Source organism: Oncorhynchus tshawytscha, linkage group LG04 (genome assembly GCF_018296145.1).
Source record: "Oncorhynchus tshawytscha isolate Ot180627B linkage group LG04, Otsh_v2.0, whole genome shotgun sequence".
NCBI lineage: Eukaryota > Metazoa > Chordata > Actinopteri > Salmoniformes > Salmonidae > Oncorhynchus > Oncorhynchus tshawytscha.
Genome location: NC_056432.1, coordinates 25429821 through 25450890, shown reverse-complemented (window position 1 = coordinate 25450890; position 21070 = coordinate 25429821). Strand labels below are relative to the sequence as shown.

The 21070-nt window shown below is 39.7% G+C and overlaps 1 protein-coding gene across 2 annotated transcripts in view; it reads right to left on the bottom strand.

Moving 5' to 3' along the window:
* Window positions 1-759: 759 nt before the first annotated feature.
* LOC112248415 (solute carrier family 15 member 4) overlaps window positions 760-21070 on the bottom strand; it is a 48080-nt gene continuing 27769 nt past the window's right edge. For both annotated transcript variants that reach the window (XM_024417418.2, XM_024417417.2), the window contains exons 7-9: window positions 18694-18852; window positions 11314-11472; window positions 760-1665 (exon numbers count right to left, since the gene is read on the bottom strand). In XM_024417418.2, the coding sequence (XP_024273186.1) occupies window positions 1499-1665; window positions 11314-11472; window positions 18694-18852 (485 nt within the window). In that variant the 3' untranslated portion in view covers window positions 760-1498. The remainder of the gene's footprint in view (window positions 1666-11313; window positions 11473-18693; window positions 18853-21070) is intronic.

The window sequence follows — 21070 nt, the reverse complement described above, 5'->3', positions numbered from 1 at the left end:
CTTAACCGTCACCCCAAGTGCATAAAGAAACCGGTAACTCTAAAATTGTGGTTCAGTCTGAACTAATGTCGACTTAATGAAAACATTTACTTTCACGATACAATTCACGTTGTTTTCTGCTGCAGCAATCACAGAATAACAAGACATTGTGCCATTGCTGGCTAGGGATGATTATTCTGAGTAAATGATGATGGTAAATATACCAAAATGGTTTTCAAGTTGAACCAACTGGCAATATATACATTTATTGTCATTATTTTTTTTGTAGTCATATTAAAAAGTTTGATTAAATCATTGCATAGTCGAAAATTAGTAGTCTAAACGTTATTCATGGATTTAGCAGGCACGTTTAATTAAAGAAATACATTTGATATTTAAGTAACTCTAGATCAGCGGCTAAAAGACAAGGTGTATGTATACACAGTGTACAAAAAATGTGTAACGCCCGCTTTTTCCATGACAGATTGACCAGGATCTCTTATTGATGTCACTTGTTAAATCCACTTCAAAATCAGGTGTAGATGAAGGGGAGGAGACACGTTAAAGAATGATTTTTAAGCCTAGAAACAATTGAAACATGGAATGTGTATGTGAGCCATTCTGAGGGTGAATGGGCAAGACACAATTGCCTTTGAACGGGGTATGGTAATAGGTGCACTGGTTTGTGTTTGATACAGTCCCCTGTGTGTCAAGAATGGTCCACCTCCCAAAGGACATCCAGCCAACTTGACAACTGTGGGAAGTATTAGAGTCAACATGTGGCACACTTTTGACACCTTGTAGAGTCCAGAATTGAGGCTGTTCTGAGGGCAAAAGGGGGTGCAACTCAATATTTGGAAGGTGTTCCTAATGTTTTGTACACTCAGTGTATAAGCAACAGTATGACATCAAAATTAGACTGAAAACATAGCTCCATATTGAAAACACATACAGTAAGTGAAAATAATGGTTAGCAAAAAAAAAAAAAGTTATATTTAATCTATACATGCCAATCAGAAACAAGTTTATACAAGTAATATAGCAAACACCAAGCCCCTAATCACAATTGAATAATGTTTAAATGATTGAACATTACACCATTCGTATTCAAGGGAACCCTGATCAAACACAGTAATGATGTTTTAAATAAGGTACTGTACAAGAAATATACATTAAGATGAACTTGATCTCATGTGAGGGATGTGCGAGTGTACGGTAAAAATATTTTTTTGCTTTGAAAATGTAATAGTCTTACAAACCCATTAAGTAAAAAGAACAAACTCTATCCGGTACCAAATCAAGATTCCCTAAAAACAACAGGTTAGGAGAATTAGGTTAAGGTTAGGAAAAGGGTTAGAGTTGGATAAAATGCTCTCTTAACCTGCTTCGAAAAGTAACTTCCGGTCATAGCTGTATTGAAGTGTCATGTTTTTAGGGAGTCCAGTACCAAATCAGGCAGGTGTTCTGGCACTAACTACTACAAACTAAGGCAGGTAGGGTGAGGTCAGATGAACAGGGGTCAGTCATGGGACCAAGACGAAGTGATACCCTGCCTCTGACTTCCTGCTCTACTACTCTTCTGTTTGTCGTACTTGACCGACACGATGAGGAAGACCAGCAGGGTGAGGCCCTGGATCCCCGCTAGCAGGAAGAAGTAGTAGTTGAGCTGGGAGTCATTGATGTTACCTAGAGGGAGGGAGAGGGGCACAGGGCATTATGACAGAAATCAGTGCAACATCTCAGAAACAGACACCACAAGAACCTGCAGAGAGGAAGAGATGGAAAGAGAAGAGGGTATGATGCAGATGTCATAAATCGTGAGTCACAATAAATAAGGAGTATTGAAAGAGCAAAACATGACAAACAGCAGTGGTTGATGCAACCTGCAGAGAGGGAGAAAGGGTCAGATGGATGGGAGCATGACTGCAACATCACAAAGCAGTGTTCCACATTAAAGGGACGCATACTGTTTATTCAGGCATACAGATGTAGGATCTTAATTTGAGCCTGTTTGCTACAGCAGGAAAATAATCCTGCAGTAACAGGAAAAATGTATTATTGTGTGGATTATAATGGAATGGCCATTTTTGTAGGGGTTGATACATTTTTGGTTAGGGCAAATCAAGTCAAATTTGTTAGTGGAAATTACAAACTTTAGAAGCATTTGTAAAACTCAAATACACCACAGCAACAAAAGTTATAAAATTAAGACCCTACATCTGCATGGGCATAACCTGGCAATGTCACATGGCAACAAAAGTGGTTCTGTTTCCATGTTTAGCTCGCTCTTTCGAGATAAATGAAAGGAGATCTGTCTGAAGTGGCTTGTGCATGAGAAGAAACAGCGCTGTCAAAGTGGAGAGGGAAGCTGCTTTCGTCTGGTCTTATTTACTTATGAGATGTTCGACGCAGTTTGACCCCACACTTCAACGATCATATGGAGGGTATTATTGAGGATCTGGGATTTAAGCTTGAGAAATAACAGAACAGTCTGGACCCTCAGCTGTAAGGCGAGGCAGGGAGTCTCAACACTATTATTAAAGGACTGTTTTCTCAGAGGAACACATACAATAAAAAGCTAAAATCACAATGATGCTCACTTCCTTGTTTGACCTTCACTCTGGCTTAGTGGGATTGAAATAGAAGCTGTGTGTGTGTGTGTATGTATGTATGTATTGGAGACACTGGCACTGCATGTCACAGAAAATGTGACTATTTTCAGTACAAACTGACTGGTCAGCAACCCATACCACCATCTTGTATCTGTAGTAGTATAGAATTCAAATTGTCTAAGACAATATTACCCTTCGGTCTTAAGATAAATTGGCATCCTTCTTTCTCAGTTAAATATCACCAGGCTCCAGTTTCAGCAGTGGATCATTACTAAGAAGCCTCTTCCCGAGGTTTATATTTGCACCCAGCTATTGCAGTCTTTACTTCTGAATGTTGGCACTGCTAATTAGTTGTCCCTATTCAAACAAACACTGGAGGGGATTTCTAAACAAAATCTTGTTTTTCCCCCGCTATAGTTTGACATGAAGGGAAAAGCCGACAGCTGCAGTAAATCCTCCATTTTGAAACTTAAAAAACGGAACATTGTCTGACAATTTTGTTGGCATTAGAGAAGCTTTCCACCCCTGGCAGTCTGGTTTACTGGCCTTGCTGTACAGCCAGAAGCACTTCTAATGCAAATCACAGCTATTCATTTGACGGCTGTTCCAAACCTCTGCCAATAACTGCACATTTTCAGTTTTCCGCTCTCCACCTCAGACGACTCTCAGACAGTCCTAGTAAAATTCTTGCATGAGAAATTTCTCTTGGCTAAGAAGCTATTTGTTTCTTTTTGACCATCTTTACTGAAAACAAATCACAGTAAGGTACTTAATTGTTATGCAGAAATGATTTGATAGAGATAAAAACAGCTGCATTGGACCTTAAACCATGTAGTTAGAAATGACATCTGATTGAACAGCACTGCCCATCTATGTGAATGTAATTTCACTAATTGAAAACATTTCATCTAACATTCAAAAGGACAGGAAATTTCTCTCCTGATTAGACTGGCGACAGTCATTTTGTGATTCTACAATAGGTAAAGCTCCACCAGTTTATCAGTGTAGAAATAGCATGGAGGAGCCAAACACAAAATCTTTTTCCATCTCAGGCCTTGTTCGTTGATGCTCTATACTGGCAGAGAGTCTGCTGCTTGTATTTCAAAATCGATAGCTGACACTCAGAGTCTGAAAGCACAGCTTTATTTAAACATGGTTGATGGCTTTAACGTCTCTAGGGTATGTGGGACACTAGCGTCCCACCTGGCCAAAACCAAGTGAGATTGCGGAGCGCCAAATTCAAATACAGAAATACTCATTATAAAAATTCAGAAAAGATAACTATTTTACATAGGTTTAAAGATTAACTTCTTGTGAATCCACCAGATGTCGGATTTCAAAAATGCTTTACGGCAAAAGCATACCTTACGATTATTTGAGAACATAGCCCAGCAGACAAATCATTACAAACAGTAACCAGCCAAGTAGAAGAGTTACACAAGTCAGAAATAGAGATAAAATTAATCACTTACCTTTGATGATCTTCTTATGGTTGCACTCAGAAGACATTCATTTATTCAATAAATGTTCCTTTTGTTCGATAAAGTCGCTCTTTATATCCGAAAACCAAGTTTTGTTTGCGCGTTTTCTTCAGTAATCCACAGGCTCAAACGCAGTCACAACAAGCAGACACAAAATCCAAATTGTGTCCGTAAAGTTCATAGAAACATATCAAACGATGTTTATATTCAACCTTCCGGTTGTCTTTAACCTAAATAATCAATCATATTTAAACAGGACAATAACGGGACAATAACGACGTTAAAAGATAAACAAGAAAGGCACTCTCTCGGTCGTGCGCATGAAAAACCTCTGTGACACGGCAGGGTCCACTCATTCAGACTGCTCTTACTCCCTCATTTTTCAGAATATAAGCCTGAAACAATTTCTAAAGACTGTTGACATCTACTGGAAGGCATAGGAACTGCAATTTGAGTCCTAAGTCAATGGATACTGTAATGGCATTGAATAGAAAACTACAACAAAAATAAATCCTACTTCCTGAATGGATTTTTCTCAGGTTTTCGCCTGCCAAATCAGTTCTGTTATACTCACAGACATTATTTTAACAGTTTTGGAAACTTTAGACTGTTTTCTATCCAAATCTAATTATATGCATATCCTATCTTCTGGGCCTGAGTAGAAGGCAGTTTGATTTGGGAACGCTTTTCATCCAAAATTCCAAATGCTGCCCCCTACCCTAGAGAAGTTAAGGGGACTGGGAGAGCAGAGGCCAAGGCAGAACTGCAGCTGAATAAATACATGTTGAGGGGAAAGAACACCCCATTCATTGACCTTAACTTAAGAATCGGCGTTCCGTCAATGGGACAGTTGTAAATCATTCAGCGCATTGTCAAGATCGCAGATTTTAGAGAAACAACACGTCGGTACGTAAGAAGTGTCTTATATCGGCTGAAAGCTTAAATTCTTGTTAATATAACTGCACTGTCCAATTTACAGTAGCTATTACTGCGAAAAAATGCCATGCTATTGTTTGAGAGCTCCTAACAACAAACCACTTCTTCAACACGATAGGTTTGAAAATTCACCTCTGAAGGTTAAATGTGTACTTACATTCTGAAATCTTGCTTTGATTTATCATCCAAAGGGTCTTAGAGATAACATGTTGTTTTGTTAGATAAAATCCTTTTTCATATCCTAAAAAAAGGTTCATATAAGCACACGATCGATTTTGTATTACCACTCGTTCAATTTACAAAGAAAGGAATCTGTCCCTAAACGCTGTTTGAACGAGTCAAATCACGTTCCTATCTATTCCTCAGAAATCCTAGAAGGTGACAAGACTTCACTAGGGGTGTAGTACATCCTGTAGGACACTATATTTGGTCAGAGAGCGCCGCCTTCATGGCACGTCATCACTTGAACGGCTGTATCGTTGTCAAATCAGGGTCAAACAAAGCTAGCTAGATAGCCAATGAGCTGGGCTTTACGGGAGTATCCGGAGTTCATGTATATGTGGTAAAATGTAGGTGCTAACCTTGTACGACAGCATACCTTTTAATTTTGGACAAAAAATGTAAGGATATTCAGAGTTATGAAGTTATGAAAACTGGTTGTTTTGCAAATGTTGAACTTATAATATGGCTACTAATAATTGGAAAGCTAAATCAAAGTCGAAGTGTACAGATTTGATGATATTCTTGCAGAAAAATGGAATATGAATGTCTCCTTCACGATTTGCCCAAATGTCTCTGGGGACTTCACACTAAAAATCTTGTCGGTCAGTCATTCTTCAAGTTATCCATCTGAAACTTTGCACATACACTGCTGCCATCTTGTGGACACTATCGGAATTATTTATCTTGCATTTCAAAGACAGTGGTAGAAAAAGACTGGTTGTTTTTTTCTTTGTATTTTCTTCTACCAGACCCATTGTGTCATATTCTCCTACATTCAATTCACATTTCCATAAACTTCAAAGTGTTTCCTTTCAAATGGTACCAAGAATATGCATATCCTTGCAGCTGAATAAATCCATGTTGAGGTGAAAGAGCACCCCATTCATTGACCTTAATTGTGTAGTATTTTATAGATTCAATAAACATCACTGGAGAATAAGTTATATAACTGGCTCCGGGGGAATATCAGGGGATGACTGATTAGCGAAAAACATGTTTATGGGGTGTGTTTGAAAAATCGCGCAAGGTTTACATTTTCTGTAATGGTACTTACCGAATTTCATTAGTCTGCCTGCCCCCCAGAGCCCACTTGGCTGCTAAGCACTTTCAAAAGTGTGGTAATTACGGCAGCAAAAGAAAAAACATGTATAAACCATTAACGAACCACATGAATATTTTACAAGAATTTAAAACAGCCAAATGCTGAGTAGGGGAGGGAAAAGTGCAACTCAATCGATATGTAGGAGGAACGCAGCACTACCCAGTTGGGACGCTGAAGGGAACTTCCGTGTCCGTTTGACTCCGAATATGATTCTAGCCACCACGATGAGTTCATTATGCAATAATAATAATAATAATAATAACAATAACAACAACAACAACAACAACAACAACAACAACAACACAGACCCCTGAGATGGTCATCAGTCATCGCTGAAGGGTCTGTTTTACAGTGTGTGTGGCAATAACCATGCCACCGTATGGCTGGGCTGTTGTACTGTATTTGAGCAAGTCATGTTGTGCAGAGATCGATCACATCAATATCAATTTAAGGTTTTTGAAATTGATCAATACATTTAAGCTCTCAATGCAAATGTTCCAACAGTTTCCCACTTCAAGGCATTCAATAGCATTTTCTGGTACAACATTTATTTAGTGAAGGGAATCAATGCAGGTTATGTTTTCAACTGTGCCTGAACATATTCTGCTGCAAAACTTCTGGATTGACTAGACGAAAAGGATTCAGTAGAGCAATCATGAGTATCGGTAATTGTAAATACATTGATAATTGTATCTATCAATACCATTATTAGCTTATCTATAGAGAAATCACTATGCAGAACTTTGACACCATTAAAGGAAATAACAGGCTTCTGTTGTTAGATTCATTGTTAAATCTAAAGTTATTGGGAGTTGATCAGATGGCATTTACAGCATTAAAAAAACTCCCAATTTTTTTCCTTTCATAGGGAGACATTTTGCTGTAGTATTTACATGTACAGTACATGTACAGTTGAATTCGGAAGTTTACATACACTTAGGTTGGAGTCATTTAAACTCGTTTTTCAACCACTCCACAAATTATAGTTTTGGCAAGTCGGTTAGGACATCTACTTTGCGCATGACAAGTCATTTTTCCAACAATTGTTTACAGACAGATTATTTCACTTATAATTCACTGTTTCACAATTCCAGTGGGTCAGAAGTTGGCTGTGCCTTTAAACAGCTTGGACAATTCCAAAAAATTATGCCATGGCTTTAGAAGCTTCTGATAGGCTAATTGACATCATTTGAGTCAATTGGAGGTGTACCTGTGGATGTATTTCAAGGCCTACCTTCAAACTCATTGCCTCTTTGCCTGACATCATGGGAAAATCAAAAGAAATCAACCAAGACCTCAGAAAAAAAATGTAGACCACACAGAGCTGTGCATAGAAGACCGACCTATCCCATGGGGAAGGGAGGAGAGGGAAGGTGGAAGGGGTGGACCCCCACCCCGCCATACTGGCAACACTTTATGGGTTATTGCACTAATAATGGCGCTGACTAGGGAAACGTTGCCACTATTCTGTTCTTAGTGCCAGTCTGCAGGTTCAAACTAAAACATAACTAATAATGGCATCTTTATGCTTTCATTAATAAAATGATCAAAATACTCTTTCAAAATGCCAATGTTTATTTAGTTATGGATCCATAACAAATTACTATAGGAATAAATATCACTGAAATACAGAAATATCCTCTATGTAATTATTTTATTTTCATTAAAATCTCTGTTTGGGTATTAGAAAATTAGGGTGTTTAAATTATGCTCATAGTGTAACCTTTATTTAACTAGGCAAGTCAGTTAAGAACAAATTCATATTTACAAGGACAGCCTACTCCTTCCTTCCTGTCGGGAAATGAACTCCGGGTCTCCCGCGTGCCCGCAATCTCTAGTACAGCCATTATTAAAGGCTACCAAATGCTTCTCAAAGATTTCCTCTGGTGGTCAAACTAGCACTAACTAGCATTAATGGTACCAGTGGTTCACACTTACATAACGTGCCATAGAATTCTGTGGCACCATACAAGCTGCACTGCAGTACGCTGCAACTTTTAAAGGAGGAACCACTGTACCTACCCGAATGCATAGTCCCAACTGTAAAAATGTGGTGGAGGTGGAATAATGGTTTGGGGGCTGTTTTTCATGGTTTGGGCTAGGCCCCTTAATTCCAGTGAAAGGAAATGTAAATGCTACAGCATACAATGACATTCTAGACAATTCTGTATTTCGAACCGTGTGGCAACAGTTGGGAAGGCCCTTTCCTGTTTCAGCATGACAATGCCCTTGATCACAAAAGCGAGGTCCATACAGAAATGGTTTGTCGAGATCAGTAGAGGAAGAACTTGACTGGCCTGCACAGAGCCCTGACCACAACCCCATCAAACACCTTTGGGATGAATTGGAACGCCGACTGCGAGCCAGGCCTAATCCCCCAACATCAGTGCTCAACCTCACTAATGCTAGTGGCTGAATGGAAGCAAGTCCCTGCAGCAATGTTCCAACATCTAGTGGAAAGCCTTCCCAGAAGAGTGGAGGCTGTTATAGCAGCAAAGGGGGGGACCAACTCCATATTAATGCCCAGGATTTTGGAGTGAAATGTTTGACGAATAGTTGTCCACATACATAGTGTATCATATTATTAAGAATACCAGATACTGTAGCTGTAATCTCAAGAGTTCTTGAAAGATGAATAGCTCTGAGCATCTCTCCTTTTCTGGAACCTTTGCTCCCCCATTAAAACACTGACATTTCACTAAGCGTCACCCAATGGTCCGTGAGCAGGATATGAGGGTCTCAACCCAAACTGTGAATGTCCAAAATCCCCAGACATCTGATCCTGGATCAGTCAGGACTTGAACGCGGTACAATAAAAATAAAAGGCCATTTCCTGGTCTTGACTGCAGCTACATACTCAGAGCATCATGCATCTGTGTTCCTAAAAGTCAATGATGTATGAATAAATACATCGGGCAACAACTGAAAGGAGCACCCGTTTCAGCAGAATAAACCATCTGTAGCTGTACAAGCAAAGGCAGAAGGTTGAGCTTTCGTTGACTTTACCCGTGGGGTTAACTGAGCACATTGCAGTCTCTGTCAGAGGAGACGATGGCTGCCTTTTCTAGGACCACATAAAGGAATGTGATAATGACCAGTCATACAGTATGTGGCGTCATGAAGTCGAATACATAATACAAATACTAGTTACCAAAAGCATATGCTTTTACATTTGGACAGATTTTGTCTGTATCAATGTATCTAACGTTGCTTCTCTACCTGTGCATGTCTGCTGCTAGTTTGTGTGGATTAGAAGAGAGGAGGTGGTGTAGTGCGACAGAGGAGGAGGTGGTGTAGTGCGACAGAGGAGGAGGTGGTGTAGTGCGACAGAGGAGGAGGTGGTGTAGTGCGACAGAGGAGGAGGTGGTGTAGTGCGACAGAGGAGGAGGTGGTGTAGTGCGACAGAGGAGGAGGTGGTGTAGTGCGACAGAGGAGGAGGTGGTGTAGTGCGACAGAGGAGGAGGTGGTGTAGTGTGACAGAGGAGGAGGTGGTGTAGTGTGACAGAGGAGGAGGTGGTGTAGTGTGACAGAGGAGGAGGTGGTGTAGTGTGACAGAGAGGAGGTGGTGTAGTGCGACAGAGAGGAGGTGGTGTAGTGCGACAGAGAGGTGAGTAGTAGCCTCCAGCATACCAAGGAGGTAGCTAGCTAGCTTGCCAGCTCTCTGGTGTGCCCAAGTGGCAGCTTTACTTAAGAGGAGTGGGCTGTGTATTCAGGCCCCCAGCCTGTGATTAATATTGGGTGTCTGTCCCCAAGCCTGCACCACTCTAAACACGAGCTTGTTGAGCTAAGTAATCCCATGCTTCACTCCGCCTCCGTCTCACACATCCCTCAGCCATGTAAATGAGAGCGCTGAGTCACAGGAGTGTGGGGGGGGGTAGAGACCGGTAAAGCCCAGCAAAGTAAGTGGAAAAGACAACAGCACAACAAACTGATTTGACAGGCTTTGAGGCTACAGCTTTGATCGACCGCCTTACGCTGTCCGGTCTCTCTTTAAATGACTTTTTCAAAAAGGAGAGAGAGCGAGAGAAAGAAAGCTCGCAGGCAAACTGGGGTCTCGTTTAACAATCAAATGATGCTTCCTAAACAAACGGCCCCTAGGGAAGGCGAGGGATGGATTTAGGAAGCCATGCCAAGCATCTCCAAGTGCTTACATCATCAAAAATACCTCACAACCTGTCGGCACACTGTATTAATGAGCTATTAGGTGTTTATGGGTAAACAATTTACAGTGTGGTCTTATTTACCGCACACTCCCAGGAAGGTGCATTTAGGCCAGGAGGCTCCTCTCACCAGGGAACACATCCATTTGCTGCCAGCGCCATGCCATTTATTCTATCACTACGACAGAATTACACAAACCTTTTGTTGTTAGTCTGACATCTCTATTTATGACGGAAAACGCTGTTAAAACAAGGGAATTGAACCAGGTCATTTTTTCTTCTTCGGATCAACTAATTTACTAACTCCTTGAGTAGATTTTAAAATCAGGACGAGACATGAAAGTTCTTGTCCCCCAGGAAATGCATTTATGTTGACGTTGTGAGACTAAATCCTGCTGAAGTAATCCAAGTGCCAATACGGTGATCTGCTATATGAGGACAACAGTAATTTGTCACACTGCTGATGTTCCTGTGTTCCTGTCAAATCAATTTTACAGTAACATCTATAAAAACGCAAGACATTGAGCATGAGAAGCATAATATCATAGTTTTCATCATCCCAGAAAACTGTGTTCATAAAGATCAATGACCAGTGTGTTGATGGCAGTTCAGAGGCTGTTTAAGGCCCATTGCGCCGACAGGTTTCCCTAGAGTCCGTATACAGATCATTATGCAGGCTGAGTCGATACAATGCACCATCATTCTCAATCACATTGCTTCTCTCTGAAGAGCCTGTCCACCTCCTCTAACGTGAGTAATGAACATTGTTTCATAAGAACCTGCTTTAAGAGCTTGTATTGGCTGTGGGTTTGCGCTCTTACCAAAATCCTTGTGGGAGGACATCCAGCCAATCCCCTTGAGGGAGACTATGGACAGTAGGCCGGAACCCACGAAGGAGCCAATCCCAGAGAAGAAGAAGAACAGCCCCATGATGGCACTCTGCATGGACCTGGGGGCAGCTAAATAGGCAAACTCCAGACCTGGAAGAGGAGACAGAGACACTTTACTCATCGAATAAACTATAAATACTAACAAGTCAACCCTCATGCAGTACATCTGGCCATACAGAGTAAACATTGACTGATGCTAACATTGATCCAAACACATTTCTAGACTCTGGGCAAACAACATCCATATCTGTACCCTGGCTGGGGGTGATGAACAGTTCAAAGTGTTTTTCGATGACTTTGGCAGAGGACAGCCCATTGGCCATGTGTGAATGTGGCTGTAGTATAGTGGTCAGCAGCAGACTGTGTGTCACAGTGAGTATGACTCATTACCCACGGGTCCCACCTTGACACAGTAGCCAAGGGACAATCACTACGGAATCAACTCCAATGAATCACTGTAGAGCTCCAATTTAGAGATAAGATTTATATTAGAATAACAGGCCTTTCATCCATAACAACTTGACAAATGTATATACATGAGAGAGGCTTTGGCTCACTGCAGCATTGTTTGACTGCTAAATATCAGTGAAACGTAAAGCTATTTATCCCCTCAGCAGGCTACCAGTCTGAAGCACCTATTCAGCTGCTATTGTTTCTGGAAAAGTTCCTCAATATTTTGTGTCGTGAGACAGAGGAGGGGATTGAGGGGGAGGGAGGGAGAGCAAGAGGGGGGGATCAAATCGTTTTTCTTTTGCCATGAGAGTTGCCTGCCTGCTAGCTGACATTGATAATTTAATGTCGCGTCAAACCTGTGATTTTTCAAACGAGGTCCTATGACTGCAGCTGTCAGGAGAGATTAGGGAGCCTCTGTTACCCAATGAGTCCCACTAACGTTGGCGCGTTTATCTACCATTGGATTAGTCTTTCTACTTCATCCGTAGATATTAACCATTAGTCTGTGTGATTAACGGGGGCTGAGCTAGAGCTGTGTTTGAGACAAGGACGTCTGTAGAGTGCAAATTGTTAAAAGCTATCTATGAAAAGCTGAGACTCACAGGAACATGTAAGTGTAAAATGTTTTGACACAAGCCACACAAAAGTCATTAAAAAGGTAAATGGTTCCTCCACAGACTATAGGAAATCACAGGACATAGTGTCTATAATACAATAATAAGCTCATAGTGGCTGTCAAACTCCAAATGCCACACATTTATCTCTGACTAGTTGGATATTAACTTCCCAGTGAGCAAAAAAAATGTACTTACAGCATTTATATAAATTCATTTATCAGGGTTTTGCTTTGGCTGACCTTTTTTTTGTTAGTACGACTAATGAACGCAAACGTTTGTGTCAAAATGGTTGTGTTCTACTTATAGCTCTGGTTGCCCTGAAAATAAAAGGGTAAAACACTTCATTGTGAAGCTAAATAAGGGCTGGACATGCAAATAAATTAAAGTCAGATAAATGAGAAGTCGATTTTTGATGGAGTCTCAGAACATAAGGTTTTAAGAATGCCTTTTTACACCTTCCTCTGTGGAAAAAATTACCAAAACATGCATGCGACACATGACTCCTCTCACAGTTACCTGGCCTGGGACTAACGTAGCTTGTTACGATACATGACTCCTCTCACAGTTATCTGGCCTGGGACTAACGTAGCTTGTTACGATACATGACTCCTCTCACAGTTACCTGGCCTGGGACTAACGTAGCTTGTTACGATACATGACTCCTCTCACAGTTACCTGGCCTGGGACTAACGTAGCTTGTTACGATACATGACTCCTCTCACAGTTACCTGGGACTGGGACTAACGTAGCTTGTTACGATACATGACTCCTCTCACAGTTACCTGGCCTGGGACTAACGTAGCTTGTTACGATACATGACTCCTCTCACAGTTACCTGGCCTGGGACTAACGTAGCTTGTTACGATACATGACTCCTCTCACAGTTACCTGGCCTGGGACTAACGTAGCTTGTTACGATACAGAGGGAGGACTGAAACAAAATAAACGTTACTAATAGAAAGAATGTGGGGTGAAAACTTTATTACACTGTCAAACGCTCTGCCACAACATACCTGACCTTTCCATTTGTTTCCACCTGAAAACACTTCTTTATTTGTATCCTCTGGTAACCTTTTCACAGCAAATGAAAAAAGCTGTAATAGCCTACATATCATAGGGGGAATGCATGAGGTTTCTCGGACAATGCACAGCAGTACAATGGGATCTGTAGAGAAAAAGTGGTATTTGCAGGACAATTTTCAATGAATCCCCTACTTGTCTATGTGGAGGTGGATACAATGAGTTGAGATGGAATAATAATGATGGCCGCTTCCCAACCATACGCAAAACAAAACAGCCTGACCTTCTTGCACCAAGAGGCGGAATTATTCAAAAGGGAACCAGAAAGTTAAAATATTTTATTAAGCTTTCTCCCGAGGGCTGTGTTGCAGGGGTGATTTTTCATTCTTGGAAAATAACATTAGCCTTTAACATTTTCAAAAGAGCAATACATAATTAAAAATCCCAGAGGGGAACATTTTGCAAAGTTTTCGTATATTCTTAGTGCCTGAAAGCAGGAGAACTGCGGGTGGTGTATAAGCACAGAATTACCCTAGTCCCTCTGAGGCTGAAGGAATTGTAGTGGGGGAGGTGGGAACCTAGATGTATTAAAAGGATTTATTCAAACAGAATAAGACCAAGGGGAAACTGTTTTTCCAGACATATGTCACAATTCAGTCAACCAATTTTCCTTGAAGATATCCCCAGTGGGGGAAGTTTATTTTAGGGCTCTGTGCAGCTTTCTTCTGTCTGTATTTGAATTATGGGCATTCTGATATTGGAGTAAAGTGTGACTGCCAGTGGTTTTTTAATAGACACCTCAGGCAAACCAATGTGTCCGCTGTTCCAAACATAACTTAATCATGTTCAATTGATTTCATCCGGTTAGTTCATTTTCTTTGTATCTGTGCAATGTCTTTGCATCCGCCCTCAGCCACACAACATCTACCTACAGTGTCTTTTCCCCCGGTTAGGACTAGTCCTAGTTGAAGTTGGAAGCAGTAATGCTTCCAAGGTCCATAAGGTGGCAGAGCTGCCATTGACACCAATCCCTCCACAACAACCAACATGGTTGGCCATTGTAATGGCATCTAGGGGATCCACAGAGCTTATGGCCATGACACAGTCACAGCTACTTCTTTAGACTGAGTCAGTCTATGGGTGCCAGAAGAAAGTGGATGACTGGATGCCGGGGGCTTCACTCAAGACAGTGTTGAATGCTTTGGCAGACCACTCAGCCGTCTGGCTCACATTTCAGCCTACCCCACGAGGCACAATACAAAGACTAAACACTGAGTCACTAAAGGTCTCTTTTGTGGAGATGCCATTTTTGGGCTAAGGAAGAGAAGAAACACAATCTCCAGAAACAACTAGCAATAACTAACACATTATAGAGATTATGTATGAAAGACATGTTGAAGAAAATGAGGGAAAAAATAATTCCTCTTATATGATACAATAGACCTTGTGGACTTGTTTTTTAAACTATGCAATGTAAAAAAAAAAACATATGGTGACGAAGTGACTGCAATGACCGAATAGACAGATGGGAGTAGACAGATGGGAGGATGACACAATCATGAAGATAGGTGTCAACAACCCCAGTCATCCAGGTAATTGATATCTGTCCGAAACTGAAGCCCGAGCCTGGTAATTATCATGATTTCAGGAGAAATAGAAAGAAAATAATGAGGTAGGATTCTATTGATTTCAATGGCACTCTGCTTGTAGAGTCAAGATGGACAGCTTATGTAATATCTACATCTAACAATACCTCAACCTTCAAAGATACGAGGGAGGACAGATTGTAGGATTTGCTCCTCATGTGAATAGAAGTTCTTAAGTCAACAGTAAAGCTGTTCTTCAGTCGATCGCTGCGGTGATGACAATGAAATGACGACGCCAACATCTATCTAGGAGCAACAGTTGTTCAATCAAGGGCAAGCAGAAGAAAATAGCCTAGCCTGTCATTTTGTGCTTGTAGACTTTGCAGTTGACAAGTGTGTCACCACAGACAGGAATGACAACGATTTCTGCACGCAAAGGATTTCTGCACAACTGACAATTCATATCCACGATTCAAAGCATAACTTTACTTTCTCTGAGTAGAACAGCGTGAATTTGTTTCACTTTCAAACATATGATTGTTGGCATAATAATTCTCTACAGATCCATATTGTAGCATCCACACCCTGAGCCCACATACAGTGCACTCGGAAAGTCTTCAGACCCCAGGACTTTCTCCCAAACCTGTTACGTTACAGCCTTATTCGAACATGGATTATACATTTTTGCTAACATTTATATACACTACCGTTCAAAAGTTTGGGGCCATTTAGAAATGTCCTTGTTTTTGAATGAAAAGCACATTTCTTGTCCGTTAAAATAACATCAAATTTATCAGAAATACAGTGTAGATATTTTTTATGTTGTAAGTGACTATTGTAGGCAATTTCTCACATGGAATAGCCTTAATTTCCGAGAACAAGAATAGACTGACAAGTTGCAGAAGAAAGTTCTTTGTTTCTGGCCATTTTGAGCCTGTAAACCCCCCCACACAAATGCTGATGCTCCAGATACTCAACTAATCTAAAAGGCGGACAGTTTTATTGCTTCTCTAATCAGAACAACTGTTTTCAACTGTGCTAACATAATTGCAAAAGGGTTTTCTAAATGATCAATTCGCCTTTTAAAATTAAAAACTTATTAGCGAACACAATGTGCCATTGAAACACAGGAGTGATGGTTGCTGATAATGGGCCTCTGTACGCCTATCTAGATATTCCATTTAAAAAAAAAAAAAAAAATAAAAAAATCAGGCATTTCCAACTACAATAGTAATTTACAACATTAACAATGTCTCCTCTGTATTTCTGATCAATTTGATGTTATTTTAATAGACAAAAAAAAAAAAGTGCTTCTTTCAAAAACAAATACATTTCTAACTGATACCAAAACTTTTGCATGGTAGTGTAAATGTGGTATATTGCTTAATTTTATGTGACCAAAGTCACAAATTAGACAAAATTTCACTTGCCCCCTTAAGGGCGGGTGGTTACCATGGTGACGTGACTTGAATCATGTTTGTGCCTGTGAGATTGAGTCTGACGAGTAGCCGCGTTGTCTTCTCTACCCAACAGTCATGGCCGCAGGAAGTAATTTGGGGTTGGGGTCCCTGCTGATTTTTTAAAACTAAATGCATTTGTATTTGAGTGTTTACCAGCATTTGTAACTTGAGTCTGATAATTATCTGTACAAAACAGTTCATCTGATAATACTTGTGGAATATAAAAATACTTGCTTGATATAAGTATTTCAAGAAACTGGAAAACCTAACAAAATGCAACTTATTTTTACGGGTAAACTGAAAATTCATTCCTTTGACATTTTAGTAGATGCTGATATCCAGAGAAATGTACAGTAGTGAGTGCATACATTTTCATACGTTTTTGTATTGGTCCCCCATGGGAATTAAACCCACAACCCTAGCTTTCAAAGCACCATGCTCTACCAACTGAGCCACATCATCACAAACCACTTGATGTCTCAATGAAGTCAATTACTGTATTGTGCATTGTTTTTCTCCATGGTGATGGAAAGTCTACAGGAACAAACCTAGATTACCAGCCTATGTACAATATAGTAATGTACATTTACATTAAGGGGTTTGTAAGGATGATAAATTCATTCTGCACAAAAAGGGGTTGTTTTCCATGTCATTTGATAAAAATATTTGTGTCTTTGCTCATAACTTTGCACCTTTTCATGTAAATGTTTGAGGACAGGGTTTTGTTATTTGTGGATTTCATTAGAATGACAAATCACAGAGGAGGAGACATGGCAACAACTATTGAACCCTGCAAGATACTGTACTTGATTATACAGCAGAGATGCTGGAAAATGTTTTTGCTGGTCCTACAGATGTCTATATTGGTCCGCTAATACTAGTAAAGGCCCAGTGCACTACCTTTGTGAATTAAAAATATATATATATATATATATATATATATATATATATATATATATATATATATATATATATATATATATATATATATATATATATATAAATATATATAAATATATATGAATAAATATATATATATAAATAAATATATATATATAAATATATATAAATATATAAATATATATAAATATATATATAAATAAATATATATATAAATAAATATATATATATATATATATATATATAAATAAATAAATATAAATATAAATAAATATATATATATAAATATATATAAATGGATATATATATGGACCTAATATATATGGACCTAATATAAATATATATATATATATATATAAATATATAAATATAAATATATATATATATAAAAAAAAGAAAAATGTAATTCAGATTTTTCAGGGGGGCTGCAGCACCCTTAGCACCCTACTTCCCGCAGCTATGCTACCAGTTGGAACTCAAACATAGAAAAACTGGGCCCAGACAGGCAGTGTAGCAGCGCGAGGTGCGATAGGCTATCGGATTCGCAGTTATTTGACTTAGTGCAATTTATCTATCATCTACGAAATAAAAACAGCAGAAAAACTTTGAAAACAGCTACTGCTAATTTATTTTGCTACAGTATACTGTAAAATGTAATCCTAGTTGACTATTTGTATTCACAAATGCGAGTGACATGCTCGCACTGTGGAGCCCTGACCACCTGCCAACGTGGCTGTTGAAAGTCATCTTACCCGCCAATGCCAAAATCTACCAGCATTTGGCGGGTGTTAATTTTAGGCCCTGGGCAAAATCAATCCCCACTGATTGATCCCTCCCTCCTTACCTAGCAATTTCAACAATAGCTCAGACAACAGCTGCTACACAAATGTAAGGATGCAGAGGAAGGGTTTGTGTGTTTTAGAAAATAACCATTGATTGGAGTCTTAAGAATGAACAGAGGAAACATCAATGTCAGGTTGTTCAAAGGCTGGAGGAGAGGAAGACTATTCATCACAACGCACGCTAAAGACTACTTCACTTTTACATTGACTACTGCACTTCAACTTGCCCTTTAACAAAACCTGCCATTATTGCCTACCGGATAATGGTAGTGCTGTAATCAAGATAGGAATGCTAACCATCTAGTATGGACTGAAAGACCAAGTTAGAATTGTTAACCAAATCTGTTAGACAATTATCATCGTCATTATCAGATCTCTGCATCTCTTTATAATGGTATATATCCACTGGGCAACCGAACAGCTTTCTACTCACCTGCGATGCTGGCAAAGATTTCGCTGATTCCAATGAGCACATACTGAGGTACCTGCCACCATATAGGCAGATCTGCTGCGTAGTAGATGACGTCGCCAAAGACCTGGTCAAATGTGCCATTAGACTTGATGATCTCAAGTCGTTTTGTCTCCAGTATACCTGTAGGGGTAAACGTATTTAGTTTGAGATGCTTGAATTATGTCACTGCATATATATATATATAAGACACAGATGGAAACAAAAACGTGTTCCCGTCTTTCGGAACTCTATTATGGATTATTAAAATATTTAGATACTTTTACATAACTAATGAGGGAAAAGAAAACACTACGAAAGAAATCAATGGCTATCCACCTTTGCTGATATTAACTTGGACTGATTCAGCTTTTAAAAACTTTCTTTGCCGAGATGCACCACTTTCTCAAGCCCCAACAAGTAATAAAAATGGCAGATGCATTCACACCGTAAACAGGGCAGATCGAAAAATGCCTGCCCTCAAAATACAACCATCAGAAAAACAGAATACTTGTTAAAAGTCCTAAGCGTTCTATATTAAAGAGACACAGACAACCAAACATATTCTGTTGCAGGAGTTAGGGGGATCTGACAGTCCATTAGGGCTTAAGTGTCAAATCAAAGCCAGTGCTTCATTAAGATCACATTTGCACGCTCACACTCAGTGATTACAGAAGTTTGTAATGGAAGAGAGAGCCATCAACTTAACAATAACACCCCTAGCAGTTGTCATCTGCAGCTGCTGATTCCTAAAAGCTTTATTTGATAACCATTATCATGGAAGCAGCAGCTATTTCTAGATAACTCCCAGAGACATACTCCTATCGTCGCCCCACACTTAATGCTGTATTTGAGAGGGGATGGGGCCTTATAATCTATCTAGGCTATAATACTGCTTGTCCATCCAAGGCAAGGAGGTTGCTGCCCTGCTCAGAGCAACTTCTTACACGCACACATATACTGCTTTTTTAAACATCATATAAGGCATTTGAGCCCTATCCCTGGGCGTAAAAATAAATAAAACTAGAGCTACTTTTGGACATCTAATATAGAACATATTCAATACTAGCTAAACAGATTGTTGAAAGTGATAAAAAATGCAATGTCATTGGCCTTAAATTCAATGTCAAAGCTTCTTTGGCATGTTTCCCACACCATGTGGTGAGGGCCAGCGTTGTGGTTCACAACTCAACAAGAGCAGGTCGGCATAGTGATAGATGCCAACCCTGTGAACGGAGGATGGCAGGTGTGCAAGGCAGTGTTGATGCTAGCTGTGCCCGGGGCAACAGATACCACTATGGCTGATACACAGCTGCACATCATCAGTTACATCATGAGGTCAGTTATCCTACAGTGTTCCCCATCTATACACTAGGAGATGAGTTAAAGGAAGCAGTGGGTGAAGGCTTCTTTAATATAATGGTTAGCAGGAGTAACAGAGTTCCAACCTTCAATAGAATTAAAAGCCCTCTCCGAAGGGGAACATAGCATGTTACAGACAATGAAAAGTATAGGACAAAGTGTTTCCAAAAGTAATGAATATACTATAATGTCTCTGTGATTTGCTGCCTTATACATTAAAAGAGAGTATTTCATAGATACGCCAGTGGGAGTACTGTCTGACCACAGTGATGCAGTATGAAGAGGTGGGAACATGCAGGGTATAGTAAAGGAGTTGTTCAGCATTCACCACTTCCATGTCCTCTGTGTGACCAATGGCCACAGTAGATGATGCTGCGCTGCCATAAACCAAATTGTTTCTGAAATATTCAAGCTTTTTCTTCGCTCTACTTTCAAGTGATGCGATTTCCTTTTAAAATGTTCTTATGGTAAATAAAAGGCTGGAAAAAGCCTTCCAACATCTGAAATAAATACAGTGAGCTCCAAAAGTAGTGGGACATTGACAAATGTTTTGGCTCCGTACTCCAGCACTTTGGATTTGAAATGATACAATATCATGAGGTTAAAGTGCACACTGTCAGCTTTAATTTGAGGGTATTCACATCTGTATCGGGTAAACCGTTTAGAAATTACAGCAAAATTCTATTGGGCACAAAATAAATCGAACACAACCAAAACAAACAGAAAAAGCGTCCAACAAGTCATAAAGTCACAAGCTTGATGTAATCATTGCATGCTATGAATATGGGACATAATACTAAACTTTTGACTAATTATTATATTGAATTCGTCCCAATACTTTTGGCCCCCTAAAAATGGGGAGACTATGTACAAAAAGTGCTGTAATTTCTAAACAGTTCACCCCATAGGGATGAAAATACTGTTAAATTAAAGCTGACACTCTGCACTTCAATCTCAGTCATTGTATCATTCAAATCCAAAGTGCTGAAGTACAGAGCCA